The 24,265-nt window shown below is 41.1% G+C and overlaps 1 protein-coding gene across 7 annotated transcripts; it reads right to left on the bottom strand.

The window, feature by feature from the left end:
• Positions 1-329: 329 nt before the first annotated feature.
• On the bottom strand, positions 330-24,166 carry synj1 (synaptojanin 1). Of its 7 annotated transcripts, XM_068330936.1 has the most exons (31): positions 24,043-24,166; positions 22,980-23,132; positions 22,672-22,758; positions 22,051-22,318; positions 21,593-21,818; positions 19,045-19,128; positions 18,732-18,809; positions 16,197-16,258; positions 15,271-15,367; positions 14,681-14,856; positions 14,505-14,586; positions 14,239-14,391; positions 12,559-12,724; positions 12,203-12,226; positions 11,370-11,561; positions 10,534-10,618; positions 10,226-10,366; positions 9,939-10,131; positions 9,694-9,852; positions 9,419-9,575; positions 9,195-9,321; positions 8,778-8,990; positions 8,614-8,692; positions 8,239-8,404; positions 7,973-8,152; positions 7,524-7,652; positions 5,510-5,562; positions 5,220-5,409; positions 4,821-5,122; positions 4,553-4,576; positions 3,475-3,611 (listed from the first exon to the last, which is right to left on the bottom strand). In XM_068330936.1, the coding sequence occupies exons 2-30, from the start codon at positions 23,101-23,103 to the stop codon at positions 4,556-4,558; spliced, it is 4,014 nt and encodes a 1,337-aa protein (XP_068187037.1). In that variant the 5' UTR covers positions 23,104-23,132; positions 24,043-24,166; the 3' UTR covers positions 3,475-3,611; positions 4,553-4,555. The 7 variants fall into 7 exon arrangements, with proteins under 7 accessions (XP_068187031.1, XP_068187032.1, XP_068187033.1 ...); XM_068330930.1 differs by lacking the exon at positions 4,553-4,576 and having other exon boundaries at positions 330-3,611; XM_068330931.1 differs by lacking the exon at positions 4,553-4,576 and having other exon boundaries at positions 330-3,611; positions 12,559-12,715.
• Positions 24,167-24,265: the final 99 nt, after the last annotated feature.

The raw sequence follows: 24,265 nt of genomic DNA, 5'->3' as shown, positions 1-24,265 counted from the left end.
CTTAAATTTTGAAATTAAAGAGCTACACTGGTTTAGATGGGCGATCGGTATAGAAAGTGGTTTCTTGGGAGTAAAACATACTAAAGTCTACTAAATTATGATGGGATAGACATGAACAAACAGGCACAAATGGTTGTGCTGTATTTTGTCAGAGTGAAATAATAATTAGTAATCAAACAATGATAATCTGATTAAGACATGTTTTTTTCACCTGCTTGTGACCCCCGGGGGCAGATCTAAGCCCCTGGATGCTTCTCCAGACTATTGAACAATTTAATGGGATGAAGCTGAAGGTAGAAGTCAAAAACAAGACATAAATCAGCATTCAGGTAAACATACATTTATTTTTGCATACACACAACATAAACTGCTTCATACATAAATGCGCAATCAGCCGTGCATTTAAAATATGGAACATTAGATATTAACATGAATCACAGCTTTGTTACTCTTTAATACATACAGAATATGTTCCGCAAGATAGATTCTTATTTACTATGGATTATAGTCATAAAATTAGACACCAACCTCACACATGAGCAATTTGTTTTCTAAAAAAAAACCAAAAAAACATTACATGACACAAAGTGCTGGCGATTTACCTACTTTAAATGCAGATACAGTTTCTACTGCACACATTTGGATAATGCAGTATATGCGTTTTTAAAGATGACAGCGGCATGTAAGCAAAGGCAAAACCAGTACGTACACTTGCTTACATAGATAGCTACTGCTTTCAGTCCAGTGAATGGAGATTGTTTGTATTTTACAGTGTTTAAATGGAGCTCAGATATCTGATTTCTAAATGCCTTGAAATAGTTTCAGCCAGTTTTGTACTTTCTTGGTGAAATGACATCTGAGTAGACACAACCGACGGACATCTTGTTAGGGAAAGTCATACGTTCCGTTATCATTTTACAAAACTATTGCTCGTCATCATCTGATCTGCACAGTTGAACATAGTAGAAGTATAGGGGAAAATACTGGCACGTCACCTTCTACAGCACACACATGTGGAATGAAGTCAGTGAGCATTTAAGTAGCGACGTGTTTTATCTGGAGCAAACATATGGGTTAGATATCACAGGCGAATCTGTAAACGCGGAGAACAGTTCGACATCCAACACTTGAAATTAAAAACTGCCTGGAATGTAGGTCACAAAAAAAAAACAACAACAAATGGACATGACCGTCTAGTGAGGCATTCAGGTCACACTGTTGTTGTACTGGGAATTTTCAATCAGGTGGGGGCTTTGTGGGGGGAAACATCCTGGCATTTTGCATTGTTTACATTTTCCCATACAGTGAGCTGAAGGGTGAAAATACGGTTAAACCCATGGCTGTTAATTCAGACCCTGTAAGCAAACACTGTCTGATGGCATTAGGAAAAAGCCCTGGTGCTCCTCTGCTCACACACACATCCAAACATTAACACCACGATAGACAATATGCAAACACGACACAATACTTTTCACCACAGTATCAACAATATATTCAGGAAAATATTCTTAGAAATGAAAAGCACAACTTTTCTAACAAAGTAAAAAAAAAAAGTGCCCTCTTATTATGCATGGATTAATATGAACAGGAGCCCAAATCTCATGGCCGTACTGTAACGGAACAGAAGTGCTGACACACATAAAACACATTCTCTGAAAGTACAACAGCGAGGCTCAAAGCTCAAAAACCAAGAAGGATCAAAGGATCACCACAAAGGTGGAAAAGTCAAAAAAGCTCTCATCTGTTCAGTCCGTGGACTCTCATCTCTGTTCGTCAGGCATCAGTGACAACACACACCGAGTCTGAGTGCAGATCAACATCATGAGGTCATCACAAACACAAAAAAAAACATTTAGCTAGTAGCTTCAATTTAGAAAACATACATTTATACATTACTCCTATGTAGATACGTATATTCTGATGTAGAGCTACAAATGCGGACAAGAAATGGCGTCTGGGTGGATGAGATGTATTACGGAGTCTCAGTCCTACAGGAATGATAAAAGACAAAACCCAGTGCACAAATAAAGTATACATTCACGTTGAGAAACACACAAAGCAATTCTCTGACTGCTGCAGTGTTGAGTACGGATCAGTCCAAAGGACAGACGTGAGCTACGGATTGTCAGCCGGCGGAGGAGCTGCAAAGAGAACACTCATGGTAAAACCTGCAGGCTGCCTGAGGACACACACGTCTTGATATTGCACAAGTGGGTAATTACACACAATATTTGTGAGCACAAATGTAGGTCGTGTAATTGTATTTTGCAGACACAGGCACATTTGCTGCTATAAAAAAAAAAAAGATCAGTGACTCATTCGGATAAATGGAAATATCAGCGGCCAGGTAAACACCCCCGTGGCGTCTGAACACATCTGTGGACTCATTCATCTCATGATTCTGCCTGTGATATAGATCCTTTCTTGTGAATCAAAAGGAAAATTGGTCTATACTTCTTAAATACTGCCTCTTTTGTACAACACACACACACACACACACACACACACACACACACACACACACACACACACACACACACACACACACACACACGCACACACACACATTTATTATAGATCTATACATCTATAGATATGCCCTTTACATATAGAGATTGATCCTATCTTTCTGTTGACTCCCTGGGGAAGAAGCAGTCATCACCGGGTCCGTCTGGGAGCTTTGGGTTACTGGGTACCGTTCTACTGGCGATGGGCGCAGGAAGCGATGGGAACACTGAAGGTGTTGATGTCAGCCAATCAGGCTCCGAGTCAAACAGGGAGTGGGAGGGCAGAGTCTGACAACGGGACACCTGGGCCCTGGGAGGAAAGATGGGGGCCTGCGGTGCTCCGCTGGAAGTTGGAAAATCGTCATCAAATGTGACCCACTGCTGAGCTGGTTTTCCTACTGGTGGAGGGGGCAGGCGATGGATCGGAATGGAGGAGGGTGTTGCAAAAGGCAAGACAGGGACAGAAGACAGGTCGGGGTTGAGGGGGAGCAGAGGAGCAGCTGTGGGTGTGAGGGTGGATGACGGTCCAAACACGGACATAGTTGTTTGGAGTTGGGAGGTGGGGGCAGTGGTGGGGGCCGCCGTTGGAGCAACGGAGGGTACGAGTGGCTGCGTGAAAGCAGACGTGGTCCTCTGAAGGTTTAGCGAGGGGGAAGGACGCTGGGAGCTGAAATCTGGGGTGAGAGAGCGCTGCTGCTGTGCCAGCGGTCCCGTGAAGGGATTGGTGCTGCTGGGTCGGGGAGGAACCGTGTCAGATGGGAAAGGGCCTGGGGAGGCCCGCAGCGCCTCCTGTGAGCGACTACGAGATGGGACCGGAGGAGGGGGCAGTAAGGAGTTGGGAAACGGCGACGGGGTGGTGATCGGACGAGAGGAAGAATCGAGCACCTGCAGGTCTAACAGGGCGGAGGACTGGAGGGACAATGACGAGGAGAGGGTTTTGGAGGACGACCTAGATACAGGAACAGCGGGGGGTTTACGCAGAGACGAGCCTCTGGTCAGGGACTGGGTGGTTTGCCAGGGTGATGAGGAAGAGGAGAGGAAGTCAGTGTCAAAGGGGCTGGGCTTCCATTGTGCTTCTCTTTGGATTCCATTCAGTCCATTTATCTGAGAAGAAAGACAACACATAAAAATCCACTCTTTTTAAAATAACCTTCAGCTCGCAACAACATTTAAAGATACCCTTTGGAGCTTTATAAATCTTTTTGTAAGGAGATTCTCAGTTAACGCCAAGCGAGGCTCATTAAGAAACCTGAAACATTTACTTCATCATTACAACGCTTCAAAACTACACATCCATCAGCAGCCACTAGCTCTGATATCATGTTGCTCTAAAAACATTATAGCACATCTCTGAGGTAAATGCTGTCTAAACTATCTCAAAAGATTTTTCAGAATGCATTAGATAGTTATGTTCCACAGCTGTTGATAAAACCGTTTCAGCTATTTGATTTTATACACTGATATTCTGATTCACCTTTTTTTGACGTACAAATGTGCATTTGTGTTCTCTGCTGTCGGCAGGAATTTAAATCGACTCACACATTTTTCTAATCCTTAACGGTCAAAATCTCCACAGGGTACCTTTAATCTGCCCAACACAAATGTGTTCACTTTACTAGTGTATGACCGCTGCTCACAGCGAATGTATGCATGAAAATCCTCTATGTACAGAATAACAGAACTAATAATAAAGTAACAACATGTCAAATCAAATTATGAAGTCACTGCAGATGCGCTCAATCTGAAGATCTGAACCACAGTGAGCAGATATGAGAGAACTGGTGAACGGAAAATGACCAACGTCATATTTTCATCTGCATTTGTAATGACATTTATGATTTGAGATGCTGACTGACTAAAAGGAAAACAAATGGTACTTCGTTTTGAGAGCCAAGCACAAAACAATGCATGGCCTTGCAGTGAACTAAAATAACTAAAAATAAAAAGAGGAGTTTACTGGGTGTAATGAATGGGAGTCGACATGAGAGGAGGAGGACTTCTGTGTTATGGAGGATGAGACAAAAAGGTGGTTTAATATCAAGTACCTGTCACCCTGAGGGCTTCTCCAGCTTGTGAGAAAGAGACAATTGTGTCAGAGACAAAAGCAGGAAGAGTGACACACACAACTAAGCTCATTTTGTGCAACACAAAGAATCAGAAAGAGGTTACATGCTCCTGCATCTTTTTATTCTTGTCATCAGCAACAGTTTTTAGCAGAAAATTTGTTTCTAATGAGAATTTGAGCAGGAAGTCAAACGTGTTACCATGTGCTGACATTTCAGTGACTTTATGACAATAGCAGCTGGCACCAACCTGAGCATTTGGGGTTGTCTCAGGCTTGACAGCATCAGGTGGTAGAGCGTGGGAGGAGCGGGAGCGCGGTGGGGGTTTAGGGGAAGCTAGGCCCTGCTGAGGGCCAGCAGGAGCAGCAGCAGCAGGAGGTGGGGGACCAGCCTTTGGAGCTGCGACTTGCTGTGGCTGAAGTGGAGCTGGAAGGGTGGGTTGGATCGGTGGTGGGAGTTGAGGGGGAGCAGCAGGTGGTTGGGGTTGCATGGGTGGCTGCATGGGTGATGGAACCTGGGGTCTCACAGGAGGGGGTTCTGTAGGGGGTGGACCTGAAGGTGAAGGAAACGAGAGTAATCACTGACCGTATTTAAACCAGTGTCAGCCTCATAATCAACACTCTGACTTTTGTGAAACCCTTTTCCTTACCCAGAGGCAGGTCAGTCGGTTTAGCTTGTGCACTCGGAATAGGTCTCGGTGCTCCGGGGTGGGCATCTGGGTTTGGCCTGGGGGCCCCAGGGTGCACTTCTGGGATGGGTCTAGGTGCTCCAGGGTGTGCTGGAGGTGGTGGACGAGACTGAGGGGGCATACTGATGACCCCAACTCGAGGTGGAATATTCTGTTTAACGAACAAAACAAGAATTGGGAACATTTAACCAATGAGATATAAATAACAAACAAACAAACAAAAAGATTTGAACCATCAGTTGCAGACTTACAGGTCTTTGAGCACCTCCAGGTCCAGGAGCTCCCACTGCTGCCTGGCCTCGCCCTGTAAGAGTTAAGACGGGCAACCCGGTTTCATTAGCATTAGCAATGTGTACTAAGCCCCCCCATGAATACATTAGGAATAGCAGGAGTGTTTCCAGGGACGAGACATCCAATATCTCAAGTGCTATTTATCTATCTCACCCACAGGTATGCTGAAAACTGACCCTGAAACAGGCTTTATTCTTGTCAGGACATGAACACAGAGAACACAACAACACAGACAGACGAGGACAATCTAAGACCCATTTCATTCCCAACAGGGAGAGCGAAACTCCACACAAAGATGGAACTTCGAGGCAACACCACTAACACAGGTGAGTAACAATCCTACTTCTTCACTGGTACAGTAATGTTGGGTGAAGCTGGATATGTGGTGCGTTCAGAGCCCCTACCTGCAGCAGCATCAGGCCGAGGGAGGGCGGGGCTTTTTTGTCCTTTGCAGCACAAAGGAAACCAAACCAGATCACTGTTACACACAGACTGATCACATGATGTCGGTGTTTTCCCGTAATCTCAACAAGACACCAGGAATAACATGTGGTGGTAATGATGCAGCAGATCAGTTACGCCTGAGATGCTGGGACTATCTACCAGTCTGAGGAGGATGTTCCCACTAATTGTACTGGCTCAGTGCAGCAGAGCTGATTAGAATACTTTCATCTGACAAAAGGAGTTTCTTGAATTTTATCCACTTAGCTATAAAATTACTCCTCACCATGTGTAACCATTGCTTATTTTGCATTTAAATAAGCATTATTCTAAATATTCAAAGAGACTACCTCCACACAAACATAAACTGATACAGAATTAGTCAACATTGATCCATCAATGTCAAAAATAATCAGTGACATTGATGCCTGGGTCAAAGGCTACAGGGATCAGATGATGTGAAGACACTGGGTTGGTTACCTTCACTGCTCCTCCTACCAAGCAGTGGGCTGGGACACCTGCCACAGTCTTAAAGTCAAAAGGGGAATCAGTGTTTTTCAAAAGAGAAAACAGTAGACAAAAAAAGATTGTAGTTGAAGTGCTGAATGAACATTTGCGATAAAAACAAACAAACACACACAGTATCAAACTGATACTGCATATTACAGTGGGGGGGGGGGGGGGGGGATAGTCGTAAATATTATTGCAAGGGAAGCCACACTCTCTTACCAAAAATGCAAATTCAGCTAAATCAGGCTTTGAACGACTGAAGTGGACGCAAAGTTTAATGTTTTAATAAGCTGCATAGCTGAAACTGAAGCCGAGGTGAAGCACAACCATAAATCACATGTAATGGTCTGTACAGAACCCACAATGCCACTGCACGTAGCACAGCCAGAATGTAGCAGAGTGACCTAAACCAAATTAACCAAACGCTCCCGCCAGAACATCGGAGTGTGAGCTGACGGTGGGAGGTGTTGGCTCACCTCCCAGCCACTGCCAAGGCGCCCTTGAGCAAAGCCCTACAAGATGCTCATTGGGGTTGCGACCCGTCACTCCGCCTCCCTTGTACCTCTGTATGTCCTCTCTCTGTATACTAATTGCATGCCTACAGGCCCCTAGTGTGTGTTGTGTTCAGGGGCCTGTAACCTGTAACCCCCGTGTGTAATTAACACATATATGTACTGTACATGTGTGGGTGAAGTGAAAAAGAATTTCCCCATGAGGGACGAATAAAGGACTGATTATTATTATTATTATTATTAATAATATGAGAAAAATCTTACGGAAAGCAACTTCTGTTAGTTTAAAGTTTTGTCAATGTGAGAGGAAACACACATTCCTCCAGGTATCACTTGACCTCTAAGTTCATTTCAAACAGGAGTGAAGCAATGGGATAAAAATAAAAGTATTGACAACTGCTGAAATTAAATGTTCTCTTCTTGCATTTATTTTCTTCAGCTTCTGCTGAGGCTGCAGGTTATATGTCTGTGATGCAAATGTGACAAAGTAGGCATTGAGACGATACTTTACCTGAAGGTGGTGGAGGGCGTTGAGGGGGTGCTGGTCTGGCCGGGGGAGCTTGCCGACGAGGGGGAGGTGGGCGTTTGGGCTCCAAGACTTGGGATGTGGGGGCACCAGGCTGGAAGTCAACAGGAGGTCCTTGAAGGTAAAAAACAAAACAGGTATATATAGAGAGTGGTTTTGAAAAGTGTTTTTAAGACTGTGACTGCCCAGTTTATAGCACTGCAATAAAATATATGAAATATCTGACAGGGAAACAAGCTTTCTGCTGCAGGACACACCTAAAACCACCTCAAGTTTCCTGACATTTCTCTCTCTCCTCAATGTCGACAAACTTAAGTCTGCTTCCACGCTAAACAACAAAATTACAGTTCATGTTCCAGCAGGCAGAGATTGGATCCTGACCAAAGCTGTGCTTTCAGCGACTTGATTCCAGTTCTCTGTCATGCAGCATTTACCCTGTGTAGGTCTGGAGGGCTGTCCACGGCTCGGCCTGCTGGGAGCCGAAGGTTCACCATGGGTTGGGGAGGGGCAGGGGCTACTGCGTGGGGAGGGGAGCGGTGAGCTTCCAGGGCCAGAGCCCGCACCGGGCTGCAGGTGCTGGGGAAGGATCTCCTCTACCTCATCGTCCACATCGCCTAATGCAAAACACAGGATAAAAACAGAAATTTCGTAAATTTGATTCATGCCATCTACGTTTTGGTGGGTATTTGTTAATCCTCACCTTCCATATCGTAATCATCGTCGCCCATGTCCGTGTCCTCAGCGAGCAGGGTGGAGCTGGCCGAGGTGGGGATGCTCCCACAGATCCTCTCCACACTCATCTCTTCCTCCAGACTTTTGATCCAGCCTGGACTCTTCAGTCGGATGTCAACAACTTTGCCGAGGACCTTAAATGCAACCAAAAAACAGATGAGAAAGACCTAGAGATTGTTCACGGGGGACACAAGTGTTTAAAAAGTGTTGCAGCAAACTACCGTAGCCTGTTTGTGTGGAAAAAAAACACAAAACCTAAAAGCAAAACATTATGCAACTATGATTTGAAAAGGTAAACATGGATTTACAATTTTCTATGACTGTTATGACAGTGACTACTTACAGTGGAAGCACTGAGAGAGAGAGCAGCAAGAGCAGAGTAACCTTCCAGGAAGGTCACCCACATCTTCTCCTCAACAAACCTGAAGAAACGTGGACACTGATTATAGAATAACTGTCTGAAGGTGATCAATGTTTACCCACCTATGATGGAGACATCGGTCTCACCTGATGAGAATAACCTCTCCAAACTGAGAAAACTTGTCCAGGAGTTCATCTATGAGTGCGTCGTCAAAGTAGTCGTCGGGGCCGGAGGAGCAGAGCGACACCAGGATGGTGCCGTCCGGAGGTCCCTGCAGCGCAATGACATCTTTGTAGACCTGGTGCCGGGCCTCTGGGTCCACCTCCAGGATGTCCACATCTATTATGGAAACCACAGGCCTAGAAAATGCAAGACGATATTGAGGAAATAGATGGATTATGAGGAAACATCATTAGTTTGTTTGCATGATTGCTAAATTTCGGAGATAATGTGATCAGTTGGCTCCACTTTGCAACAAAATACAGATACAGCCTAGGAAGGAAACAGAAAATTATAGGTCTGTGAAAAAAAATCAAATTCTACAGCTATGTGTCATTACCTACCTGTGATCTGAGGTCTTAAGTTCAGCTCTGCCATAGTATTTCAAGTTCCCAGGGCTCCATGAGTAATCTGGATCATCCTCACTCTCCCCAGATGTAGAAGCTGCACCGACAACATTCATCTCCTCAGCTGCAAAAATGTATAAAACAATTAGAAGATCCACTTTACTTCATAATCTTCTTCATTACTTCATTAAACACAGAAGGTGGCTCCATCTTCCGTGTACCTGTTTTGTGAAAATTCCACTTCCTTCTCTTCCAGAGTATGCGGTCAGTCCAAGCTGGTGTACGACATTTTTCACTGGTGTCATAATCCTCTGAGAACAGGTCATATTTATAAGTGGGTGCAAAATCTAGATTCCCCTCGATGAAACCTCGGAAAACCTGTTGAAGATTTGCCTGCATTAGTAAAGACCACACAATTTGAGATGCAGTTTCATGATTCAAGGTTTTCCTTTCTCAGACTAATAATGTAAACATTTCGGTGTGCTGCGTGACATACAAAACCAGCATTTTTCTGGTCCAGCAACTGGTCCCCTGCTGTCAAGGCGTCCCAGTTCTGTTGTTTGATCAGCTCTTTTACTTCTTCATTGGGCAGGTTAATCCGATAGTTGAAGTCCCCGCACCAAAACACATAGTCGTGTGAATATAACAGACGCCCCTGCCAGGGATGAGGTGTTGACGGTTATGCTTATATTATGCAAAAGAAATGCCTTAATGTTAACTTATTAATATCAGGGCTGGTACCATAGGGAAGCTGAGTCTGCGAGTGATCTCACTGTAATCATCATTCCTCTCCTTGACCTGTGATTGGCCAGCAGCAAAATGGGAGCAGACGAAACAGATGCTGGTGGTGTGGAACAGCAGACGGATGGCCACGCCTCCTTTATTGCCTGTAGCCCCACCCATTCCAGTTTTCACAGTGTCAACAGCGACATCCCTGGAGAATGTATTGAATACCAAACTGTGATCAAAAATGTTATCTGACAAACAGCTCAAATGAGTTGTTTAAACAGCTCACCAACACGTCCTACCTGATAAAAGGTGCGTGCTGTGGACGAATGAAAACGAACAGACACACTCCCACCAGCTGCTCTGAAGCAAGCAGCACATACTTGTGGTCCCGCGATATGTTCTTCTGTAGTTCAGCTGCCCAAAGTTTCTGGTTAGTAGTGCTGTGACAAGAGTAGAAGCAATTGTCATAGTGCAGAAAAAAAGTCATAACTCTGTGAATTATTTTATCCTGATCCTAGAGATCTTATTATTGAAAGAAAAAATTCATCATCTGGAAGCATTCATGGCCACCTTTGCCAAAAGCAGGTCTGTTATCTTGCACACATACCTGGCACTGACAATGTTTCCCGCATTCAATTCAACCATTTCCTCAAAACCAATGGCAAAGATGTCTATGGGGTTGGCTTTGCTGTCTGAACAGAGAAAAAAAACGGACATTTTTTTCCTCGCACATATTCTTTTAATCTTTTTGTTTTCACTCACAATTCTTTCTTATTCTTGTTAGAAAATGTTTTGCATTAACAATTTCCATTGTGGACTATTTAGCTTTTGCTATAGTAAGAAGTGCTAGAATATCAGTTACCGAAGAAGTCGTGTTTCTTAGTAAAGTGTTGACATTTTCCTGTCAACACTTTCTCATTCACTCTGAAAATTTATCAGAAAACATGTGCATCTTGCATCTCAAAGGAAGGATTTTCGATGACCTTCTCTCCTTTCTTGCTTGCCTTTGTATATCAGTATTTTCCTGATATTTTGCCATTACTGTAACATGCAGGGACTCTACTCTTAAGGTTAATGTAGATGGAAACAGAAATAGCCAGGAACATAAACCATAAACCGTGTGGGTTGTTTCTAAACAGGTCTTTTCATGACTTTAACAAAAGAGATATTGTGTGTCAAGTAATGAGCTTTAGAGGTGCTACAAGGTTGCATTACCTTCTGACAAAATCAAGCTAACCATTTTCCATGTATTCACTGTCTGGGCTAAGCTAAGCTAAAAAGCTTCTTAATGCAGCTTCCTATTGGAGGTACAGACATGGCAGTAGCACTGATCTTTGTCCAAATTTTTACCAGGACAGCGAATAAACATATTTACCAAAATGTATGCATTGTAATACAAATTTTTCAACCTGTATGAGTACAGATAAATGAACATCAACATACCCTGGAACTCAGGATGCCCTGCCTTCTGTGGTGCATCCAACAGCCAGTCATTGAGTGTCTGGTTGCGGAAAGCAATACTGCGGAACTGTTTACCCCCGTTGACATTCCAGGTGCCGACACCCACTCGGATTTGTTTGGGCCTCGTGTATTTCCGGTAGTTCTGACACATTCCCAACAACACTCTTGGTGACGCTTTAGAAGTAAGAAAAAAGAGAGTCGCGTGTGAACTGGGTGAGTGTGAGGTGCGTCTGTAGAAAGGGCAGCATAAGGGGAAATAAAGCCCAACCGATTCTGGAATTTTGGGGCCGTAGAGGATAATAATAGACAGGAAAAAAAATTGAATAAAATGTACAATAATATTTTAAAAATTTTATTATATAATGTTATGTTCAAAAAGAAAGATTATTCCGTATATATGCTGATATATATCAACATGTTGATGCACTAATATCGGCTGGGCTCTACAGGAAAACAAAGACACAAAAACATGAAAATGCTCAATCAAAATCAAAGAAACATGGAGGGACATCCAAAATACAAACAAAAAAAGGAAGACAATGTTCTAAAATATGAGGCATGGGAGAAAAAATTAAAAACAGTCTTCTGCTGAAATACAGATGATCAACATTAGTAATGGTTCACTTCTGTCTGTAAAGTTCAAATTAAAGCTCAAAAAAAGCACAAATGGCAGAAAATATACAACAGACAGAAAGTTTAACCACTGCTAGCATTGGATCATAAAGGATGAACTATAATGAGTAGCAAACACAATCATAGGAAAACTGAGTGATGGCATGGAAAGATCATCCAATGGGGGCAGTCAGATACTGTACCTGATTGTAAGACGGGCTCAGTGACTAAGTTTGTGCACAAGCGCAGGAATGGAGAGAGGGAAGAAAAAGGTGGGTTAAGCAGTGTTTCAGTAGATAAGCAGAGCAGTTGGTCTGGTCAGAGAACTGACACATGGAGATTACACTTCCCACTCAAAAAGTGCACACAAACTGTTATAAGGCTGCGACAGCTACGGGTTGAAACTCAAAACCATTAAAAAAATTCACTTCACTGGTGGAGAAGGAAGAAAAATTCATTGTCATTTACAAAACAAAGCTGCAACATGTAATATGGATAATTTCTGTCAGTATTCACGATTATTATGCAACATGTACTCTGTCGTATAGCAAAGAATTACCATAAAGGCTGGAGGTTGTGAGCAAGGCTCGAGCTTTGTCTGCTAAATCGCTGTTCAGGGTTGAGCCCAGCCTCAAGATGTCTATGGCTTCCTGCTTGGAGCTGTCAAAGAAGTTGTTCTGGATGGTCCTTGTGACCGAGCGAGCGCCATCTTTCAGCTTCCCCGTCTACAAATAGGCAAAAACAAAAACATTTGTATATTAACTACTCTGAAAAAAAATCTATCAACCCTAACATACCGTATATGAATATACACACATATGAATTTTATGTGACCAAAAAGGATCAAAACTGATTCACAAGGAGCCATATGGAAACTTCAATGATTCATGAGCAACACGGCAGGTTTTGATTAGTAAAGCAGAAATTATGAGATAACAACTGGAAACAGCTCAAGACGTGTGGGCAATGACTACATACATGTATGCTTCTTTGCAACTGCATTTTGGTACATTACAGATCTTCAATGAAGATTATTTTGAACCACTGTATGTCCACCAAATTGAGGCTGTGTTCCTGATGTCAACCAATCAGATTCCTGGATGGGAATGTATAGTAGCTCTGATGCACATTGCCTCAACAAACATGAGCTTGGCCTAACAAAAAAATGCAACCAAGACAATAATGGGCCCAAACAGGGGGCAGGCTACTCAACACCATACTATCGAGATCATGTGGATGTTGTTACAGTTGTAGTTGTTACGTCAAGACACCAAAATACCACAAGGGAAGTAACAAAAGGTCCCATCTATTACATCCACCATTATATTCAACATTTAACAGAGGAAAAAAAAATCAAAAAAAGCACCAAAAATACACCCACAGCTAAAGTACAACATTTAGGGGCTTTTAAACTTACCACATAGGAAGGGGGGTGGGGGTCCAGAGGACAGCAGAGAGAGATAGCACACGAGAGTTATGAAACAGGAGTACACAGTTCCAAAGAACTGACTGCTCAAGTAAAAGTCTGTGGCTGCAGTCATATTACACAACCTAGCATATACCTGAGACCCTGACTGTGGTTAAATATCAAAGTCCAAAGCAACACTCTGAGTGGTCAATGCTGTCAGCAGACAGGGTCTATGTTTACTGTATACTGGATGCACTTTGTAGAAATTAATGGTTCAAACAACTGATCATACAAAACTGTCGTGACTCAATTTGAGATTTATTCTCCTTTGATGGAAAATACATGACTTGTTTCAAGTCCTTATCAAGATAGTCTAATGAAATGTTTAAGAGTTAAACACGGATTCTTTGTTTAAATCTGGTTGACTAACTCAGAAATTATTAATGAGCCATGCATTTAAATATAATAGATTCAATAATGAAGTTCACACTGCTGTAAGTCATGATTTCATGTTCCCATTCATTATCAACAAACTGATACAATGCTACGGCAGGCTAATGCAAAGTGTCAAAATTCTTTGTTTTTTTCTACAATACATCCCTGATTTGTGTATTTGCATTTGTGACATGGTTGGATTGTATAATTGTGCCCAAAAAATGTGAGGCATATCTCACTGTAAATGTCATCCTGCAATGTTCTGGTTACCCAAAAACAACACAAAACAAAAAATTCTAAATTCAATGTGCTCTAATAACCTGCTGAGTAATGCCTCAAAGGTTAAATGACATACTGTACTGTGACCTTGTATGGGTTGTTTTCCATGCTATGTACCTTTGCCTTGCCGTCCAGGGCACCGGTGCCTGCATAGATCTTACTGATGGAGTCTCCGTTGGCAGACCACATGGTCCTGAAGACCTCCTGGAACCTGGCTACAAGCTGGGGTTTCTCCGTGAGTCCCATTTCCTCCAGCTGCTTTGGAAGCATCTGATTTGGTGAAGCACACGGTTTAAACTTACAGAATCATCACTGTTAGCAGAAAAAATACACATGCTATTTTAAAACAAAACAAATTTATCCTCCACACTGTGAACTCCTACCTCAAGGGCAAAAAAGGCCTGGACACTGTTGGTTCTATCCAGACAGTCCAGGCAGTTGGTCCTAATGGTCCCACCCTGAGTCCTAAATGTGATTTGTTATGATGTTAAGAGGTAAAAACCATTACTTAGTAATTACATGTTTAGGGCCTGAAGTTGAAGAGAATTGATTTCAGAACCTTGCAATGCCTGTCTCTCCAGAGTAGTAGAACCATCCACACTCTTCTATGAACTTGCTGAGGTAGGGTTTGAGGACACTGTGAAGTTTGTCAGCCTTGCCTCCTTTCACATTCTGATGGTAGTCAAAGTTGACCATTTTCACAGATGTTGCATGCTCTGATGCCTTCAGGTGGCTCTGAGAGTAACAGACAGGGAAGAGGATTTATTCCCAGAGATTTAGACAATAAAAAACAATGTAAGACATGCTACTTGTGCCAATAAAGCAAAGTATTGCATACATTTATGCAAAACCAATGGCTATAATCCTAAGGTATTGTTTGACTATAGTCTGTCAACATGATTATAGCTTCAGAAACATGTCATCTTTCCAGAACTGCGGTTTAAATGCCAGACTGAATAAGAAAATGAGAGGTAGAAGAATTTCTGGTGCAGTGATAGAGTTAAAAAAAGAATTCCCATCAATGAAAAGTAGAATTTAATTCAAACAAATCATCTTCTGCCAATGAGCTCTGAATGAGTTCCCAGGATGCTCAGATAAACATCTTACACTAAATGCCATAATTTCAGGATTCACAATTATTCTTCTCACCTGAAATGCTTTGCTCAGCATGTGTTCCCCTTCCTTACTCCCAAGCAGGTTGATGATCACCTGTTTACCGTACAGGTTCCGCAGTGCAGTGAAGTGTCTGGGAAATACACACACACACACACACCAGCAATATTTAGGTCTAAAATGAGATCACAGACTAATGGTGAGCTAACGCCACGTTCAGCACAACATATTTTTATCATCCTTTATATACAGTACATGTATATGAAAAAATGCACGGAGCTTTGAATGGCAGTACAACAAATCAACAATGAGATGAAAAATGTGGATTCAATAATTGGTCTTGTTCTTAAGAGTTTCATACATAAGACCAGAAACACTGAAGGAAACTGACATGGCTATTATTTGATTTTATTTGACAAGATAGGTGGACCTGTAATCTACTGCTTGTGGTGAAAAACTATTCACTCTTGACAAATTACAGACGGTGACTCAGTTCAAGTGGTTGCCTTGACATGTTCAAGAAACAAATATGCAGATGGAATCATGACATTTATACTGAGCTCAGGTCTGTTGAGTTTGTCTTCTTAAGTCCAAGATAGTTTCCAGTAAACACATAAATGTTTAAACTGAATTCTATGAATCGTTTTTGTTAATATTTTAACAATTTGTCCTCAGGCACAATAGATAAGTAATCAGAGACTATACAGTGAGCATTAAGAAATAAATTTTGCATGACAAAGTAGAAACTTTGAATAACACCATCTGCAGTAAATAAAATATGCACATTATCATGGTTGATTGCTAATCATGGTTTTAAAATCTGTCATTCAGTTCTTTTCAATAATGAGATGCTACAGACACACTTAAACTAGAATATTTGCTGTAGAATGATGGACCATCCCTGGAAATCTTGAAGTCCAAAAAAAATACTGCAGCACGCACATACATAATACTTCATTTACCTCTCAAAAGCCGGTGCATTTGCCTCAAATCCCCTTGAGAGTTTGACACGATGAGAGCCAACCTGGAGGGCAGGGACAGCGAGAAGAGACAAAAGAGGTCAATCAAGAATTCAGAATTAAAAAAAAAAATTGAAATCAAATTGTTTAAAAGTGAGTCTGTGGTGAAGAATAAATTGGAATAAATACACTTCTGGAAAGCATCAGCATAGTGGGAAAATGTCTTTATAGTAATAAAAATGACATAGGACAAAAGCAACAGAGGGCTAGCAACGGTAGATGTGATCATAGACAAAGACACGGAGCAGCAGAGACATTTCACCGTCATCTCTCCAACACAACTATTACAACTTGAGATCAAATGTTTCCTTTCCTCTTTGCTTAAAATTGTCTCACTAATTCTCATTCAAAACCTCTCATGTTGGGACTATACTGGTGCTGACTGAATCATGAAACACCAAAGAGCCAAGCAGAGAATTTCAGGCAAGCATGACCACACCTTAAAAGGAATAGGACACTCTCCCAGTCGCTCCGAGGAGGAAATCTACTCGACATAGCAGGTCCCTACTTGTTTCCCTGTGGCTATCTACAAAGCTGTTAAAAAGTATTTTCCATGTGAATTTATTATGTTTTTGCTTGTTTGTCACGCTTAAATGTTTCAGATTAAGAAAAAAACCCAACCCTTTTGCTTGGGAAAAAGACAATGCAAATAATCACATTTATTTAAAGTTAATAACAGCTATTTATTATGTATTAATTATTCAAAGGCTATATCACCCATGTGCCTGTCCCGAAGCTTAATAACTAGTTGTCTCATCCTTGGTAGCAGAAACTATAATCAAGTAGCAGCGAGTCTTTGACCTTTCGGTGGAGGACGTTTGACCCACGCTTCTTACAAAACTCTTTTAATTGTGCCACACTAAAGGGTTTTAGTTTGGATTTTGACTAGGCCAATCCAGAACCTTACTTCTGTTTTTCTGGCAACACAACCTAAGTATACCGAAGGCTGAGGCCACTAACTGTTGGATATTCTCCCTCCAGGAGAATATAATTTAAATATCCATTTCTATATATTAAGGTCACAAGACACATTGGAGATTTAAGATACTAAATTATTCATTCTCACTGTCCTTTAAACTTCAATATCTCTTTTTTTTCACCGTCTGCTAATCTTTTCCTCTACTTTGGAGCTGTTGATCAAATGTTTGCACATATTTCAGCAAAGCCGGTGCAAAGCACTGTTTGGCATTTTGCCATGCTGCCATTTTGTCACTCATTCCTTCCTCTACAGTTGCGTAGGACTGTCCTGTGCATATTTAATAACTTCCTGAGCCGGCACCGACACATGACTTGGGTTACAGATATTCGCCCTTTCATTGTACGTTAACACAGAACACCTGCCACTAGTCTGTTGTACTAAATGACTGTGTCCACAACTTATTTTTAAGGATCTTATTTTATGCTGCTTTGAGGTTAGTCTTTGACTAAGACATCTATTGTTTGGCTTTTAATAATGTAAGTGCCTCAACAAATTCTTTAAATGTCTAAATCTGTAAATAAATTAGTATTTGTGAACACTGTTGTGATGTCAAATGTAATAATATACCCCAAATAAGCACTTCTGCCGCTAATTATTCTCTCTCTAAAACAGGCAAAATATAATTAATATTTTTGGGATCAGCCAGGGCTCAAGTAAATAACTACTTAAGAGGAGGCTTTGTATCTTTCCCAGTAGGGTTTAATGATATGTCACTATAAATACAGTTAAAGACTAACTACTATATTTCTAAAAGCAAACTTTTTGCAGGAAGATCATTAAGACAACCTCTGGATGAAACCAAAACTATCCGTCTTGCCCGGGGACTGAATTAGAGAGCATAGGGAGGAGAGATTAAGCTTACAAAAGCCACAATGGGTAGAGGGGAGTAGGAGCTAAAACAATGCTTTGGAAGCAGGAGGACTGCAGTTCTGTCAGAAAACAACCCCGAGCCCAGCCCCTACTTGACTGTTTGACCAAACCACTGCTGATGCTGTTAGACCTTAGGGACCACATTATGGTTTAAAAGCACATTTTTCCAATTATAAAGTTACAACTACATTCCTGCGGAATATCTGCAGACCAAGTGCAAAGAAAGTGGCTCTGGATTGTTTTCTGACCAGGTTCTCACCTGAACAAAGATGTCTGGGAGCTGAAGAAAACAGAAAATGCCCTTTACCAATCACTATATCTAACGTTCCCATCCCACAACTTCTGTCTTAATCCACCAGTCTGTGCAATGTCAGAAGAAGAACAGGAGAATCCCAGTGATGGTTGTTTATGGTGTGCACTTTGTGAGTATTTCTACTTCTTGTTTAAAATCTACACAATGGTCCCATGTCCTTGTCAGGTACAGTAGATGAACTAACATAAAAACCCACTGTAAGATTGCCTTAGTCTTCATGTCTGCCGTTTGGCATTGCACAGAGAAACCCTCGTCTCCTGTATGAAAGCGTCAGCACCAGCAAGAGGCGCCCCCCCCCTCAAGAAAAGGGTTTTACCAAGTGGGGGTTCTCATCCAGCTGTTTAGGATGCCGATTGTCATTCAGTTGCAACAAAACACCCTTAATGGATTTTTTCTGAACAGAGCATGGACACAATGAGTTAAAAACCAGGATAAAAATCTCCGGTGTGATTTCAGTGACAGTCATTTAAAATCAGTTTTTACATTTACACTGCGCCAAAGGACTGAGCCTTACATGCAACTACATAATAAAAGGATTACTGCTGTACAAATATTTGAGGAATTTTTATCAAATAGAATATCACGCTCAAAATAGGTTTCATTTTGATTTACTTTGCTGGAGTAGTTACCTGGATTCCTGGCTGTTCCCAGAAAAGAGGAATGGACCCACGGATCTGTATGAACGATGAGACTTTATCATCCATGAAAATGACCTGTTAAAACAAGACGAAGATTGTTAATGTCCACCTATATGTAACAAAACACATAGGTAGTCAGAAATACTGAATTTACTGAAGTAAAATATCATCTCCAAACAGACACAATGGACCGCATAAATAATAAGTCTATATAAATAAGTCTATAAATCAGAAAGGGAAACGACTTCACAATGCATGCATGTGTCTCAAGCCAGCTTTTCACGGAACAAAGCAAATGTAGAGGGTTATTTGACAGGCAGTGTGTCACATGTGGTGTGGTTGCAATATATCTGAACCCGGAAATCACCATTATGTTTTGATCTCATGCGAGTTTTTCGTCACGAGACTCACCTGCGTGATTCAGCCTTATTAAAATTGACCATCCGGCATTATGAGGTCTACTTGTTTTACAGTGACAGAGCGACGAGTAGTGACAATGAGTGCTTTCTTGACTAAATAACAATCAAAAGGTAAAGAAGGAAAAGAGACAGATATTACTGCGGACAGTACGGATAACGACACAGAAGAAGCCAAGCGAAAACCAGAAACAATCCGAACAAATGCACTGCAATGGCTGTAATTGTTTCCATGGGTGAGGCATGGCTAAATGTCATCACCCAAGACAAAATAATGATGGTGCAGCTTACAAAAACTCTATGCGGAGAAGGCTGTGTCAGCTTGGTGCAGTGTGCACAATAGAATATATGATTTATGATTATGACGTCTTTATTAATAAAATAATTTAATAAATTTTGTTTAGTTTTTATATTGTACTATTGGCAAACCTCAATCCTTGCGTACGCTTCTACCGTATATTCTGCTATTACTTTTGGGATGCATAAATGTCATGTTGGGACGCACACATTTTTTTGAAGTGCATCCCAGGGATGTACTACTTTCTTGAGATAAAATGAATCCTGTTGCACTGCATTACATTTTACAATAAATGTTGTCATTCCACAAATTCCGTCTCATCCACATGTGTGTTTGTGTCTGCAATAGAGAAATTTAAGCTAATTTATGCAGATGTATGTGTCTTCTAACAACATCCTTACTGGGATAGAGAACACATACACTGTTAACTCATAGGAAAAGTTAAACAGCTGCAATCCAAAAGGCTTCAGGCTCAAAGAATTCATTTATTTTATGGGCTGTCATGATTATCATAGCTACAAGGCTGCACCGGTTTGACTCCTAAAGAGTCAATAAGTAACCAGTTTTTCAATAGACTGCATTAACTAAGCTCATAAGATGGCTTACAACTATTCAAGCTACAAAAAGAGAATGAAATAAAAACCTACACAAAAAATATGAACTACTGGGCAATCAAGGCAAAGCCTCACGCTGCAGAGTCAAGGATGCCCACTATCTCCATCTCTACTCATTCTTATTAAACAGCTAGAGCTACAAGAAACAATCAAAGCAACACAGTACTTCAACATTTCCAGCTACTAGATAAGCTGCAATGTGAGACCCCACCTCTTGATGCAAACTAGCAAAGCTGCATACAGTATATATTCATTTATTTTTTACAGGTTTTACAGAAGTGTTTAATCTGAACTCTATCCATTCACTCAAATACATAAATGATGACCATCACCTATACTTAATGCAGTGTCTCTGATGATTCGGAGGTGATCCTTGTTAGAACGCACCTGAATATAAACCGCACCAACTGAAGTTTAAAAGAAAAAAATAAACCTTGTACATATACAGGCCACAGCTCTCTATAAGCTGCAGGTGTCAAGGCGTTGTAACATTAGATATTTACACAGAAAAGTTTTTTCCAAATTGTTACTACCGCTTTTTTCTGAACAGCACCTGTAACACAGCAGTAACACAACACTGCTGTCTCCAACATCTCACCATCAGTTCATTGATGCCAAGCTTATGTGCAGCAGCTCTTTCTATTTCCACACCCACATGGACTGCTAACTTAAAAGCTGCATCATATGACTTCCTTGGCGTTTTTTCCATCATAAGGGAAAAAACATGTCTGTTCAAAACACAATCAAACTACGGTAGCGTCTTATTATCTCTTCTTATTATTCTTTTGTTATGCTCTTTCTCTTCCTTCCTGCCAGAACTCTCCCTTGAGGCCATTAGCCTGTAACATTCTTTAGATTAGCCGCATTACAGTTTAAGCCGCAGGGTTCAAAGCATGTGAAAAAAGTAGAGGGTTATATGACGGAATTTACAGTATATGTTTTTTAAGAATAAACTGAAAATTCAATAATCATGTTGGCACATTGGGTGGGTGATCTCTGCTGCATGATTAAAGTTTAAATTCACAGGAATTGAAGCAAACTGAGGGATGGGAATCAATATGAACAGAAACTAGATAAAACTCAGCAGGAAGGCCCTATAAATAGCAGCACAGCTTGCTGTTACCGGAAGCTTACAGAGAGTGATACTAACCACTTTCTGATCACACCACAAACAGGAAGAGAAAGACATTAAAACTGTAAAATTCCGTCACCTGTTCAGTCTCCACAAAGTTGGCCACCTGTCCATCGTCATTTGTTCCTCGAACGTTGAATCGTGTGCCGGCTCGTTCCGAGCTGAGGCGCGAGAAGATGCAGGCCTTGGCCTGTTTATGCCCTGCATAAATAGTCCTGATCTCCACCCCGCCACACATCAGCCTCAACAACCAGTCATCACAATTTACTCCATAATGTTTCAGGTGCAGATGCAGAGACTGGTTCCTATTATTTTATGACATCAGAGCAGAGAAAACATAGAAAGAAATTCAAGTCAAGCAATGATTTCTTTTATGTTTCAACTGCTACAGCACATCAGAAGGATTTTACAGATAGCAGAACAAGTACTTATTAGTAGCCTATTGATCTCATTATAACCTTGGAATTATTTATAACCTCATATCACCAATATAACCTTATAACCATTATAACCTTAGTAATTATTTCACACTCTTACCAGAAGAAGCGGTTATCTGTAGTGTCTTCCAGGGTTCTGCGATGTGCATTGAGACTCAAGTCCATGCTGACTCCAGAGGAAGACCAAGCAAAGTAGAAGTGTCCTGAGTTCAGGACCTTTCGCACCTCTGCGATCCGTTCTTCATCTGCTGGATCATTCTTCAGCGATATGAAGTCTGTCTGTGTGACCCTAAAAACCTCAGAATCCTGGACCTTCCCTGCAGAGCTACATCCTGTGACAACCACCAGACTGTGGAGCATGGAGTCACCTGCAGAAGTAAGGTGTGTCACCTGTTAACACCATTACATTTCAAAATAAATAAAACATCATTACGGGGCTGGTTCATGAAATTTTGGTATCAATAATACATATGAAATTACAACTAAATTATCTAGTTAAATCTCAGCAACCTATATAATTGAGCTATAATCTTTTACAGATTTTTTCCTTGCTGTGATAAGAAGAGCCTACAAGGTCATGTAGAGGACAGCAGAAAGCAGCTTACAGGTAAGCAGAAGTAGGGCTATGAACCAGAGGGCCTTCACAGAGACAAAGGCACCCAGTGGGTTTTTTTTGTCGAATGCATAAGGCAAAGGATATGAAGACGTTTCTGAAGCTTACCCAGGTTTAGACGGAGGACCCCCAGGATTCCATAAGCATCAACAATTTTGGTGTATTGGTTTTTAATGGCCTCTTTCTCTGCTGCAGCTAGAAGACAAACAAACACAGCACAATACAAAGAAAATGTCTGAATCACTCTCCATTAAACCTTAAGTTAAACGTAACTGTGACTTTTTCATAGGCAAGAGTCATCCACATCACTTGACAGTCAACACATGTCTTGTAGCTTGGTTTCTTGCTGCATTCTTACTTTGGGCCAAAGTTTAGAGTACTGTACTTTTGTGTAACCAAAAAAAAAAAAGCCTTACACAGAACAGCAACAGCCCCTGACTCGAACATGAGACATTCTTCCCTGGTCCTGGTCTCAACAACGACACTGTAAGGAGGTGGGTCCAGCTTGTGGTAGATCCGATATCCCTTGCTGAAAGCCATTATTTACCAAAGACGACAAAAATTTCGACCTGAAAATCACAAAGAAAATAAAGCTGATTAAATAGAGGCATCCTCAATCAGACACAAAGGCAGTACTGTATATGAAGATATGACAATATATTAAAATTTGAGAAAATAATGCTGAATTTATGACCAATGAATAAGTTACATATGATCTGACTGAACACCACTCGTTTTTTTGATATTTTATTTGAAAGATACTAATTAAATCTAACACTGTCAATGCACCAAGCATCAAGATGCTACTAAAATTATAATTTACAGAAAAAGACTGTTATGCAAATGCTTTCCTAATATCTAATTGCTGATCATTAAGAAAAATCTGCCATTTCCTTAAGCAATACTATTACAAGATCAGTGAAGAAAACTTTCATTGCGAAATCAGAGCTGAAGGTATCATTGAACACGGATATAGAACACGTCCACATACCACATAATATAAACATAATAAAAATATCACCGGTAGCTGGACATTATAAACACCGTGACCGATAACGTGAGGCCGAGGGTCTGGAACGTTTATCATCCATCCTTGGACAGTCACGACTTGATAGTGCAACTGCAGCAAGCGACGGTAGCCTTTTTTTTTTTTTTTTTTTAAAAACACCACTGTACGCGAGTGATTGTGTAATATTAATCCACGAGTAAAAAAGATCGAAACCCTTGATAATTGAAAACAGGACTGATATCGTTCACCTGTCTAACACATACCTGGTAACCTTAGCTAAGTTAGCCAAATTAATCACAGGCATAGCAATAAGCAGCTAAGTGCTAGCTCACGATTATTTAGATAGCCGTCCAAGGGTGACGAGCTGCCATTTGCTGCATCATGAATTTAAGCTACTAGAGCACATTAAACACACGAATTTATGCAAAATGTATATTTTAGCTTTATAAAGCCATGATAAGGATGATTACCATTACATGGAGTAAGGGCTGCGGATTTCGCCTTGACGTCTCCGCTCGCCGGGTTGATACTCCGCTGTCACAACAAAATCCCCCCGGTAGTTGGAGAAATGGTACATTCCGATGAGAAGCTCGCTCATTTTACGTTTTGCCGTAAAAATAGCTCAATTATATAGAACATTTTTTACATCTAATTGAAATCTAATTAAGACTGTTTTTGTTTAAAAGTATTTTA

This window comes from Antennarius striatus, chromosome 13 (assembly GCF_040054535.1).
Source record: "Antennarius striatus isolate MH-2024 chromosome 13, ASM4005453v1, whole genome shotgun sequence".
In the NCBI taxonomy this organism is placed as follows: domain Eukaryota; kingdom Metazoa; phylum Chordata; class Actinopteri; order Lophiiformes; family Antennariidae; genus Antennarius; species Antennarius striatus.
Note: the sequence above shows the minus strand (reverse complement) of the source record. Positions and strands in the feature narration are given on the sequence as shown.

Bases quoted from the DNA above. Each gene is read 5' to 3' on its own strand.
- synj1 (XM_068330930.1), bottom strand. From the start codon at position 23,103: ATGGCTTTCAGCAAGGGATATCGGATCTACCACAAGCTGGACCCACCT. The intron at 8,693-8,777 runs GTGAGACCGATG...ACGTTTCTTCAG, and splicing joins GGAGAGGTTATTCTCATCAG to GTTTGTTGAGGAGAAGATGT. The intron at 5,410-5,509 runs GTAAGTCTGCAA...TTCGTTAAACAG, and splicing joins CTGGAGGTGCTCAAAGACCT to AATATTCCACCTCGAGTTGG.